The sequence below is a fragment of the Schistocerca serialis genome, chromosome 10 (genome assembly GCF_023864345.2).
Source record: "Schistocerca serialis cubense isolate TAMUIC-IGC-003099 chromosome 10, iqSchSeri2.2, whole genome shotgun sequence".
NCBI lineage: Eukaryota > Metazoa > Arthropoda > Insecta > Orthoptera > Acrididae > Schistocerca > Schistocerca serialis.
The window spans coordinates 236932064-236944425 of NC_064647.1; the positions used below are offsets into that span (position 1 = coordinate 236932064).

Below are 12362 nucleotides of genomic sequence, written 5' to 3' on the forward strand. Positions count from 1 at the left end.
AGGAGCCAATTATTAACTTAGTTCGGCTGTTAAGTATAACCTCCACCCATACCAATTTGCACGGAGTATCTACTTCGACTTCACTGCAAGATAAACCACTACTGACAGACACAAACACTCCACCACCAATTCTGCCTAATCTATCTTTCCTCAACACCGTCTGAGACTTCAGATCATTGCGAGGTAACAAGAAAAGCAACGGACCGAGAACAGAACCCTGTGGCACCCCGCATTTCACACGAGCCCACATTTTGGCCCACTGCTACCCGCCAGCTGCCGCAACGTCGCTTGCCAGCGCCAAGAGTGGAGAGATGACGATTCTGAGCGCTGACCGCCCACTTGCTGGGAGCGGCAGGCGGCGGGAGAAAGTAGCCGCCGCTCCTCTGCTCAGCTGCCCGCTTCCTTCCTTCCGTCCGCGGCTCCCGAGCAGGGAGCGGAAACCCGCTCCAAACGAGCAGACGCCAGTGCGGCCGGCCGTGAGGAGGGGAAGCGGATCGCGTGTCGACGGGGGGGGAGGGGGGGGGGGGGGGCAGGCGAGGCTGCAGCGAGTATAAATCGCTGGCGCCACCCGCGGTCGCCAGCAGTCGCTATCCTCCCGCCTGCAGCGAGCAACTCAGCCCAACTCAGCCAGCCGACATGAGGACTCACGTGAGTACAGGCGCGGCGCCAGCATCCCGCCGCAGAAACTGTTCCACCGAAGACCCCCGCACTTCAGCTCCGCTGGCTGACGAAGCCCGCTCTCAAAGTCGACCTACCGGATGGTTATAATTAAACTTTCTCTATTTAACACCGTGTGAGTACCAGTCTTGGCAGCATTAATGTCAAGGACATGGGGAAGAGAAATAATGCAGAATCAATTCAATATGCTGCTACAGTACATCATTCCATTACACACTGGCACCATTACTGCTACAAAAGGGGCTCAATAGGGCGCCCATCAGTGTCGCGTAGAGTCTGAAAGCGCAACATTCTGCGCAGCAGAACAAAGCGTGTCCATTGGTATGCTGGCTACCTCTCTTGATATGCTGCGCTTCGGATCGGCACGTGTGTGAATATCCCCCTGGTAAACCCTGTCCTTCCGGTGGCCACACAACCCGAAATCACAGGTAGTGAGATCAGTTGATAGAGCCAGCCAAGCATTTGGAAACGATCGACTGATAATGCGATAGTTCCGAAATGTGTTTCGGTGAAGCAGGTGAACTTCACGAGCGGTGTTCGCTGGGACCCCATCTTGGATGAAAACCGTCCAGTTCGTCTTTTTGCTGTAAGGTGGGTATGAAATGCTGGCGAAGCATATCGCTCTAACGCTGGCCAGTCACACAGTCCTTAAACGCCAACCTGTTCCAAAAAAGAAAGGGCCAATGATGAATGTACCCATGAAGCCACACCGTACGGTGACACTTTCACCATACAGAGGCACTTCATGCACAGTGACTGGAGGTGAAGATCCCCGCTCTCTGTATGTCCACCTCACCCATCAGAGAAAAATGAGCTTCTCTGGGCATAGGATGGTCCAGGGGCAGACCTCATCGACTTCAATGCTTCCGGGAAAGTGGAGAGCGAAGTCAACAGGTCGTTGTGCGTCCTGTGGTGAAAGCTGCTGTACGATATGGATCTGGTACGGATAGCATTTTGGAATGGTTCGAAGCAACTTCTTTGCAGTGGACCACGGGATGTTCAACTGTCGTGACACGGCACGCGCGCTGCCTGACGATCGGGAATTGCGAGCCGTAGCAACAGCGATTTCATCAGCCAGCTGTGGTTTGCACCACAAGTGGTTGATGAAATCGCTGTTGCTATGGCAGAAACCGCTGATGGTCGTCGGACTCTTACCGAAGCGCCGTCCAGTTCTCCAGTCGAATCGAACTTCTTCGTCACGCTCTACACAGCAGCTGGAGAAAGAGGAGCCTTCTGTAATCCTTTCAGCTGGCGATATTCTCGAAGTGCAGCTGCAGCATTACTGTTGTCTCGATAACAGAGCTTCACCAATAATGCCCTGCTCCTTTTGTCCAGGCTCAGACGGCCGGTGTGGACGTGCGGCTCTAGGCGCTTCAGTCTGAAACCGCGCGACCGCTACGGCCGCAGGTCCGAATCCTGCCTCGGGCATGGATGTGTGTGATGTCCTTAGGTTAGGTTAGGTTTAAGTAATTCTAATTTCTAGGGGACTGATGACCTCCCATGTTAAGTCCCATAGTGCTCGCAGCCATTTTGTCCAGGGTCACCTTGACACGTCAACAAGTGCACTGTGACTGGTTAGGCATGTGAGACAGTGAATCACGGTGACTGACCATGGCACCTGGTGGCCATAGTTGTAACTGGACGGTAGCGCTGTGACGCATGGAAATCGCGCACCCCATATTCTCGACATTAATACTACCAAGTTTGGTACTCGTACGGTAATTAGTTTCCGTGTTATAACGTGGTAAATCGGGAAAGTTTCATTATAACCACCCTATATATTGTGAGACAAAGATTATGACAACTCGCTTAACAGCGCACGGGTCCGCCTTTGGAATCCAGCACAACTGCGTGCCATGGATTCGACAATCCCTTACTAACAAGGGAACCTCCCCATCGCACCCCCTCTCAGATTTAGTTATAAGTTGGCACAGTGGATAGGCCTTGAAAAACTGAACACAGATCAATCGAGAAAACAGGAAGAAGTTGTGTGGAACTATAAAAAAATAAGCAAAATAAACAAACTGAGTAGTCCATGCGCGAGATAGGCAACAACAAGGAGAGAGCAAGTACCGTGGTCCCGTGGTTAACGAGAGCAGCTGCGGGACAAAAGGTCGTTGGTTCAAGCATTCCCTCGGGTGAAAAGTTTAGCTTCTTATTTTCAGTTTATGTAACAAACGCTTATATTTTCATCAATTTTTTGGGAGTGATTATCACATCCACAAGAAAACCTAAATCGGGCAAGGTAGAAGAATCTTTTTACCCATTCGCCAAGTGTACAAGTTAGGTGGGTAGACAACATATTCCCGTCATGTGACGCACATGCCGTCACCAGTGTCGTATAGAACATATCAGATGTGTTTTCCTTTGAAGGAATCGGTTGACTATGACCTTGCGATCAAGTATTTTCGGTTCCCATTGGAGAGGCACGTCCTTTCGTCTACTAATCGCACGGTTTTGCGGTTCGGTCGCAAAACACAGACACTAAACTTATCACAGTGAACAGAGACGTCAATGAACGAACGGACAGATCATAACTTTGCTAAAATAAAGTAAACTTTTCACCTAAGGGAAGACTTGAACCAAGGACCTCTCACTCCGCAGCCGCTCACGCTAACCACGGGACCGCGGCACTACTGAGCTCACACTCTCCTTGATGTTGCCTACCTTGCACATGGACTACTCAGTTTGTATATTTTGCTTATTTTTTCATAGTTCCACACAACTTCTTCCTGTTTTCTCGATTGATCTGTGTTCAGTTTTTCAAGGCCTATCCACTGTGCCAACTTATAACTAAATCTGAGGGGGGTGCGACGGGGAGGTTCCCTTGTAAGAGCCTGGAGGTATGTGGCACTAGGTTTTGCAGTTCCTGAGATAAAGTGCTGGTGATCTGTGAACGGCGAGCTGGCGCTCGATAGCATCCCAGACGTGATCCGTGTCGTTCGGATCAAATTTGCTGGCCACGATATCAACGTAATCTCTCCTCACATTACTGTAGAACGATTGTGGCCTTATGATATGGACAGTTATCGTGTTGGAAGATGTCGCCGCCGGGGAAGACGTCAAGGATGAAGGGATGCAAGTGGTGTGCAAGAATGTTCACAAAGTCCACAGCTGTTGTGGTGTCTTTGGTTGCTGCCACAGGAGCCACAGAAGGTCAGGCGGATGTCCTCTCTAGAATAGTACTGAACCCACCGATATTCACCCATGGCACGTTGCAAGTTTGGAGGAGCCATTTGCCTGGATGATGGCGTAACTGAACACGTTCATCGATTTGGTGTGACAAGAAACGCGATTCATCCGAACACGTGACACGTCTCCATTGTTGTATGGTCGAATCTCGATTGTCGCATGGCCCCTGCAATCGTAAATGACATTGTCCATGGCACAGTGGAGATTTCTGGGACACACGTGCTTGCACCGGCACTGTGCACTCTGCCACAGATCGCAGTCTGTCCTATTTTACGGAACGGGCAAGCCTCCGACCTTTAAAGTTCTGTGATGATTTGTGGACGTCAACCACCTGGTAACCTGCTAGTGCTTCCACCGTCCTTCATCCTCTTTGCCGACACCCTCACGACAGTAGCTCGCGAACAGTCGACCGACTTCGCCGTTTCCGCGATGCCCGTTCACAGCCGTCAGAGGATAACTGTCTACTCTTTGTCATATTCGCTTATGCCAGTTCATTACCCAATTTGCGGTTGGATGGCTGAAGTAAAGATGACGTAAAATGGCAAGAAATGCATTTCTGATGAAGAGAAATTTGTTAATATCGAATTTAGATTGAAGTGTTAGGAAGTCTTTTCAAGTGGTCACCAGTTTAGTAATGGAGGGAAATGTGTGTAGGTGGAGGTGGGGGAGGGTAAATATCGTACAAGGAGACCAAGACATGAATACAGCAAGCAGATTCAGAAGTATGTAGACTGCAGTAGTTATTCGGAAATGAAGAGATTTGTGCAGAATATAGTAGCATGGAGAGCTGCATCAAAACAGTCTTCGGACCGAAGACCATAACAACATCAACAACAACGTCGCTCGAATGATCCCCCTTCGTCTCTGCTCGGCTTACAGTGTTTCATTACCGCGCAATGTGCCCACAACGCGATCAGATAGCAATCAATGTCGCGATGGGCAGCGGTCACAATGTTTTCCATCCCTACTATCAGCTGCTTCGCTGGGACTTCAATCTTGTTTGAGGGCTCGGTGGCTAAGCGGTCCAGTATCAAGACTAGGTCTCAGGTTCGACCCCTGGGCAGTCCAAGGACTCCTAGCTGTCAGTTATCACTTTTGGGAATGTTTGTGAAATATGCCGACTTTCTCTATGGTCCAGAGAGTAAATCAGCCCAAAAGCTGGAGGAAGGCAACGCCAGACCAATTTCTAGTAGGACCATGCTTACTAAAGCGCCCCCCTCTCTCCTGCCGCCACATCCCACATGTCTGTTGCCATCGCTTTCTAACATTTCCACTCTTCCTAGTCCTCTTCTATTTCTCTCATGTCCTCCTGTAACCCCTCTCATCAGGAACTTTCAGTCTTACGCCTCTCGTTCTGCCTTGAGGGTGCCCATCAAGATCTTATTTGGAAATCTGTCATTTGTAATGTCCATACTAACCGAGTTTCCGTTCTCTTATTCTATCTGTGACGCTTTCTTGAGTCTGGGTCATTTCCCTAACTTTTTTTCTCCTTACGTGGTCTCGCCGAGATACTCTACACGATCTTCTTAAATGATGCATTTCTATTGTTGTGGATTGGCAAGAGGGCCAGCCCACTAATGTAAGAGGAAGCCGAAAGGCACGCGTTTTAGCTCACGCAGGCTGGCGTGAGGTCTGGAACAGGACAAGGAAGTTAGACTAGAAAAAAAGGATGTAACTGGTGGAATACTTAACTTTAATCCATTAATATTGAACGTAGCTCTTGTCTGTACATTATTTACAATATCAATAGCAATTGATAATGGCGCCTTGCTAGGTCGTAGCAAATGACGTAGCTGAAGGCTATGCTAACTATCGTCTCGGCAAATGAAAGCGTATTTTGTCAGTGAACCATCGCTAGCAAAGTCGGCTGTACAACTGGGGCGAGTGCTAGGAAGTCTCTCTAGACCTGCCGTGTGGCGGCGCTCGGTCTGCAATCACTGATAGTGGCGACACGCGGGTCCGACGTATACTAACGGACCGCGGCCGATTTAAAGGCTACCACCTAGCAAGTGTGGTGTCTGGCGGTGACACCACATCTACAACTCTCAGTTTGTTTTTATTTTTTATACCAAGCTCCCAGCGCTCAAGCCACAGGTCGTTATGGGTACTACAATGTTTCTATACAGCATCTTCGGTGTATTGATGACAGCTTCACCTGCTTTTGTCCAACTAAGTAGTGGAAACAACTGCCTACCATTGATCAACGTTCTGGACTCTTCATTTGAAGAACAACTTTATTTGCACTCACAGCAGCAGTCTAAACGCTGTTAGTGGGTTCAATGGTTATGCTGCCTCCTGTCACTGAGTTCTGTTAAGCTTTTTGTTCCATCCGGCGACTTCACCAGATAAACCATCAGCTCCAACAGATGAGTATGGGGCTAGGCCGACTGCAAAAGACATAGCCAACTGCAAATAAAATTGTTTTATAATAATTAACAGTAGCAGAAACACCGCCATCATACGCCAAATTTGAACAAATTGATGCTAGAGGTCACCATATATGTGATGTTCAATGGTCACTGGATCCTGGACCAAATCAGCTGAGCGATCGCGTAATTTTTTGACGAATTCATAGCCGTTCCCTAACCAAACAGATTAAAGTGGACAAATTCTAGTTTGTAGTGAGATTTCTGTCCTCCTAATGGCATTTGTAAAGCCCTGCCCTTGATTTTCGTGATATAGCACCGTTCCAGAACCTTAAAGACAATGACGCCCCTGTTAATACCCTCTCCATTCGAAAAAAATAAGCCAGTCTTTGTGCTACCACGACCCAAGACTCACGACCGCTTGAAAATGGCCTTGGTGGCCTAAGCTGCTAGTGGTGAAAGGAAATAGAAGAGCAACTGGTGATGGTATTTGATTCCATGTAATTACCACTACTGCGGACCCCGCGCCACCACGTTTCACATGATGCTTCAGAATGTATTTCGAAACGAAAGAAAATGTGAAAAATACGACTGGCCAGGGTGCCTGAAGGCATAGTCAATGACGGCAGACTTGTTCTCACTGTTCCAAGCCTCGTACCGCCTGAAATACGTAGACTTGAAGGGTTGGCAACTGCACCACAGTTTCTCCAGTTCTGCGCAGAGCAACAACGATGCCTACAGTGGGCTTCAGAACAGTGTAGGCAACCCGCATTACGGCATTGCAGCAATACGGCAGAAAGTGTGGCACAGTTTCCATCATTTAAAGTCTATGTATTCCAAAAGCTGTAAAGTTTAGAGCAGTGAAATCAAGTCTGCCATCACTAACTCTAAGTCCAGTTTTATTTCAGTAGACAAAAATATATATATGTCCCATTTAAACTGACATAACCTTTTGTTGAAAGTGGATGTTCGTTTACTTGTGGGGATTGTGCATTCCTACACATTGTGTGAGCCCCTGACATAGGTGTATCCCTGCCTAATTGTATTTTTCACATTTCGTTTCATTTCGGAAATACACTATGTGATCAAAGGTATCCGGACACCCGGCGGAAAATGACTTCCAAGTTCGTGGAACCCTCCATCGGTAATGCTGGAATTCAACATGGTGTTGGCCCACACTTAGCCTTGATGTGAGGTTCCACTCTCGCAGCCATACGTTCATTCAATGCTGGAAGGTTTCTTTGGAAATGGCAGCTCATTCTTCACGGAGTGCTGCACTGTGGAGAGGTATCGATGTCGGTCGGTTAGGCCTGGCACGAAGTCGCCGTTCCAAAACATCCCAAAGGTGTTCAGGTCAGGACTCTGTGCAGGCCAGTCCATGTTATTGCCGTGTAACCACTCCGCTACAGGCCGTGCGTTACGAACACCTGCTCGATCGTGTTGAAAGATGCAGTCGCCATCCTCGAATTACTCTTCAACAGTGGGAAGCGAGAAGGTGCTTAAAACATCAATGTAGGCGTGTGCTGAGATAGTGCCCCCTCCATGAAAAACACGACCACACCACAACACCACCGCCTCCGAATTTTACTGTAGGCACTGCACACGCTGGCAGATGACATTCACCGGACATTCGCCATACCCACACCCTGGCATCGGATCGCCACATTGTGTACGGTGATTCGTCACCCTACACAACGTTTTTCCACCGTCCAATGGTCCAATGTTTACGATCCTTACACCAAGCGAGGCGTCGTTTGGCATTTACCAGAGCGATGTGTAGCTTGTGAGCAGCCGCTCGACTATGAAATCCAAGTTTTCGCACCTCCTGCCTAACTATCATAGTACTTGAAGTGGATCCTGATGCAGTTTGGAATCACTGTGTGATGGTCTGGATAGATGTCTGCCTATTATACTTTACGACCCTCTTCAATTGTCGGCTGTCTCTGTCAGTCAACAGACGAGGTCGACCTGTATGCTACTGTGCTGTACGTGTCCCTTCACGTTTACACTTCACTATCAGATCGGAAACAGTGGACCTAGGGATGTTTAGGAGTGTGAAAATCTCGCGTACAGACGTATGACACAAGTGACACCGAATCACCTGACCACGTTCGAAGTCTGTGAGTTCCACGGTGCGCCCCATTCTGCTCTCTCACAATGTCTAATGACTACTGAGGCCGCTGATATGGAGTCCCTGGCAGTAGGTGGCAGCACAATGCACCTAATATGAAAAACATATGTTTTTGGGGGTGTCCGAATACTTTTGATCACATAGTGTATGTGAGGTAGCAACGTTATGTGGGATACATGACATTAGTGAAGATGAAAAAGTGCTCATAGCTCCTAAAATGCGAGTATTAGAGCCCATGTTTGGTATACGTTTCAGTTTCGCATGATGGTTACTACCATTTCTCTGCATATTGATCGTTCCCCTTGGAACACCCTCTAAAGGGCGATCAAAACAAAACTGGCTCGAAAGATATTTTTGATTGACGCAGAACTGGCTCTTCGTAATGAACAGAGTAACTGCGCAGGTGTCCATGAGTTAATGGGTCCAGGCAGTCTTCTGCCGGTGGTTTCTGACTTGAGTGTAATCTGAACTGTTCGATCAACAGTTTTTCGTTTCTTCAGCTGAGGCCTCGATCAGTCTGTCAGGGTACGTGATGTTGCAGACCATGTCCCGTTACGCGTCTTCCCATGGGTACTTTGAAGAGCAGATGCCTAATCTCAAGATTGATGTTGGGCGCGCAGTGTATGGAGTCGGCATACATTGCGCTAAAATGCTTATGTCCACGAATCAGCACGGTTTTAGGAAGCATCGGTAGTGCGAAACTCAGCTCGCCCTTTTCTCACATTATACACTGAGAACTATGGATGAAGGGCAACAGGCAGGTTCCATATTTCTAGAGTTCCGGTAAGCATTTGACACGGTGCCCCATTTGCAGGCTGTTAACGAAGGTAAGAGCATGTCGAACAAGTTCACAGACTTGTGAGTGACTCGAAGACATCTTAAATAATACAAGCCAGTGTGATGTCCCCGACGACGAGTGTTCATCAGAGACAAGGGTATAGTCTGGAGTGCTCCAGAGTAGTGTGATAGGATCGCTGTTGTTCCCTATATACGTAAATGATTTTGCGGATATGGTGGGCAGCTGTCTGTGATTGTTTGTGGATGACGCCGCGCTGTGCAGTAAGCTGTCGAAGTTGAGTGACTGCAGGAAGGCGAAGATCAGACCTAGATTTGTAGGAAGAGTTCTGGGAATGTGGAGTAGGTCTGTGACTGATAGTACATGCCAGAGACTAGTGCAATCAATTATGGTGTGTAGTTCTAGTGTTTGGAGTCGTTATCAAGCGGGCATGACAACAGAATTCAAGGAACTCCTACGACACTTCCGGAGCTCCGACAGGTGCTCATAAATTAAGGATAATGCTGATACATGGTGAAACAAAGCTCTGATAGTCGGTTTGCGGGTTTAAATCACCTCGGGGTATGACCATGCGGTGCATTTGACCTGCGGTCGTCGCACGGTGGCGCTGACAGCAGTCCACATACGCAGAGGTGTGTTGGTGCATGTCAGAGTACGGTGCAGCGAGTAAGTGTGCAGATGTTTCCAGACGTGCTAATGGTGACTGTTCGTTGAAAATGGCTCAAAGAACACATATTGATGACGTTATGAGGGGTAGAATACCAGGGCGACTGGAGGCTGGTCAAACACAGCAGGTCGTAGCACGGGCCCTCTGTGTGTCACAAAGTGTGATCTCAAGATTATGGCAACGATTTCATCAGACAGGAAACGTGTCCACGCGCTACAGTACGGGACGTCCACAGTGTACAACACTACAAGAAGACCGATACCTCACCATCAGTGCCCGCAGACGGCCACGGAGTACTGCAGGTGGCCTTGCTCGGGACCTTACCGCAGCCACTGGAACCGTTGTTTCCAGGCACACAGTCTACAGACGACTGAACAGACATGGTTAATTCGCCCGGAGACCTGCAAGGTGCATTCCACTTATCCCTGGTTACAGGAGAGCCCATAAAGCCTGGTGTCAAGAACACAATATTTGGTCATTGGAACAGTGGTCCCAGGTTATGTTCACGAACGAGTCCATGTATAGTCTGAACAGTAATTCTCACCGGGGTTTCATCTGGCGTAAACCAGGAACCAGATACCAACCCCTTAATGTCCTTGAAAGGGACCTGTATGGAGGCTGTGGTTTGATGGCGTGGAGTGGGATTATGACTGGTGCATGTACACTCCTGCATGTCTTTGACAGAGGAACTGTAACAGGTCAGGTGTATCGCGACATTATTTTGCACCAGTATGTCCACCTTTTTAGGGGTGCAGTGGGTCCCACCTTGCTCCTGATGGATGATAACGCACGGCCCCACCGAGCTGCCATCGTGGAGGAGTACCTTGAAACAGAAGATATCAGGCGAATGGAGTGACCTGCCTGTTCTCCAGACCTAAACCCCATCGAGCATGTCTGGAATGCTCTCGGTCGACGTATCGCTGCACGTCTTCAAACCCCTACGACACTTCCGGAGCTCCGACAGACTTTGTTGCAAGAATGGGAGGCTATGCCGCAGCATCTGCTCGACCACCTGATCCAGAGTATGCCAACCCGTTGTGCGGCCTTTCTACGTGTGCATGGTGATCATACCCCATATTGATGTCAGGATACATGCGCAGCAAACAGTGGCGTTTTGTAGCACATGTGTTTCGGGACGGTTTTCTCAACCTATCACCAATACCGTGGACTTACAACTCTGTGTCGTGTGTGTTCCCTATGTGCCTTTGCTATTAGCGCCAATTTTGTGTGGTGCCCCTTTGTGTGGCACCACATTCTGCAATTATCCTTAATTTACGAGCATGAGTGTAGGATCGTAACAGCTCTGTGTAGCCGATACGGAAGTGTAACAAAAGTGCCTCGGAAATTTAATAGGACAGAGACCGCGTATTTCTCGCGAAACCCTCTTGAGGAACTGACTGGGCGGCCAATTCGCTGCCACCAGCGTATGTTTGCGTAGGTATTATCAGAATAAGACAGGAGAAATTAGGTTGCGAACAGAGACAAGGACACTGTCATTTTCCTGTCGATCAATATGCAAATGGAATTGGAATTCGGTAAGAAGCACTCTCTGCCATTTACTGGCTCTACCTAATGACTGTCAATATTAATTAGTACAGCTTCTCATTTCCGCTTCAACCCGCCGAGTCACGCAGGCTAATGGCTTGCTAACCCAACTTACTGCTTATTGCTACTCGCGCCTACTTCGGCAGTACCATAACCCCACCATTGCAGAGACATATGCCTCGCAGGTAACTAAGTGTAAGAGCTTCCACGATATTCACTTGTCCCTCGTCCGTGACCAGCGCACACCACGCGCAGTTCCCTATCCAGAATGCGGGTCACCGCGTACGCTGTTATTTCACGCTCGGTTTCGGTTACGGCAGCGCAAAACGGCGTTTCCATTGCGCCGTCGTCTATGCACACACGTTTCTTTCAGCTTTCTCGAACACGGAAAGATTGTACATTCTCATCGCAGTCTGACACACACTACAATACTTCCCCTCATATTTCTCGTTCACCAGCCGCACGATTGTTTTGTAACGCTAACTTGCATTCGAAAGAAACACATCTGTCGGGCAATATGACTAACCACTTTCGATTATTAGAGACGTCACACAAATGGCTCTGAGCACTATGGGACTTAACTTCTAGGGTCATCTGTCCCCTAGAACTTAGAACTACTTAAACCTAACTAACCTAAGGACATCACACACATCCATGCCCGAGGCAGGATTCGAACCTGCGACCGTAGCGGTTACGCGGTTCCGGACAGAAGCGCCTAGAACCGCTCGGCCACTCCGGCCGGCGACGTCGCACATGTAGCGAATTAGGACAACAATGCCGATATAACAGATGTCACTTTTTTAAAAAAAAAAAATTGACAGTCACTAAATATTATTGCTAAAGTTTGCAAGGATTGTAAAGAAGAAAAAAATAGGAAGAAGAAAGTAACCCTCGAGGCTTTAAAAGATCGAAGTCACTTCTACAAAACAGCTTCAAACTTCTCTTTACCTTACAAACGAGTTAACGTGTTAAACATTTTACGTTAGA

The 12362-nt window shown here is 48.3% G+C and overlaps 1 protein-coding gene across 1 annotated transcript in view; it reads left to right on the forward strand.

Annotated features, from left to right (window-relative positions):
* The first annotated feature begins 593 nt into the window (after window positions 1-593).
* The window catches only part of LOC126425283 (MAGE-like protein 2), a 44684-nt gene continuing 32915 nt past the window's right edge, over window positions 594-12362 (forward strand). Inside the window, exon 1 of the mRNA XM_050088256.1 lies at window positions 594-648. Within this exon, the coding sequence (XP_049944213.1) occupies window positions 637-648 (12 nt within the window). The 5' untranslated portion in view covers window positions 594-636. The remainder of the gene's footprint in view (window positions 649-12362) is intronic.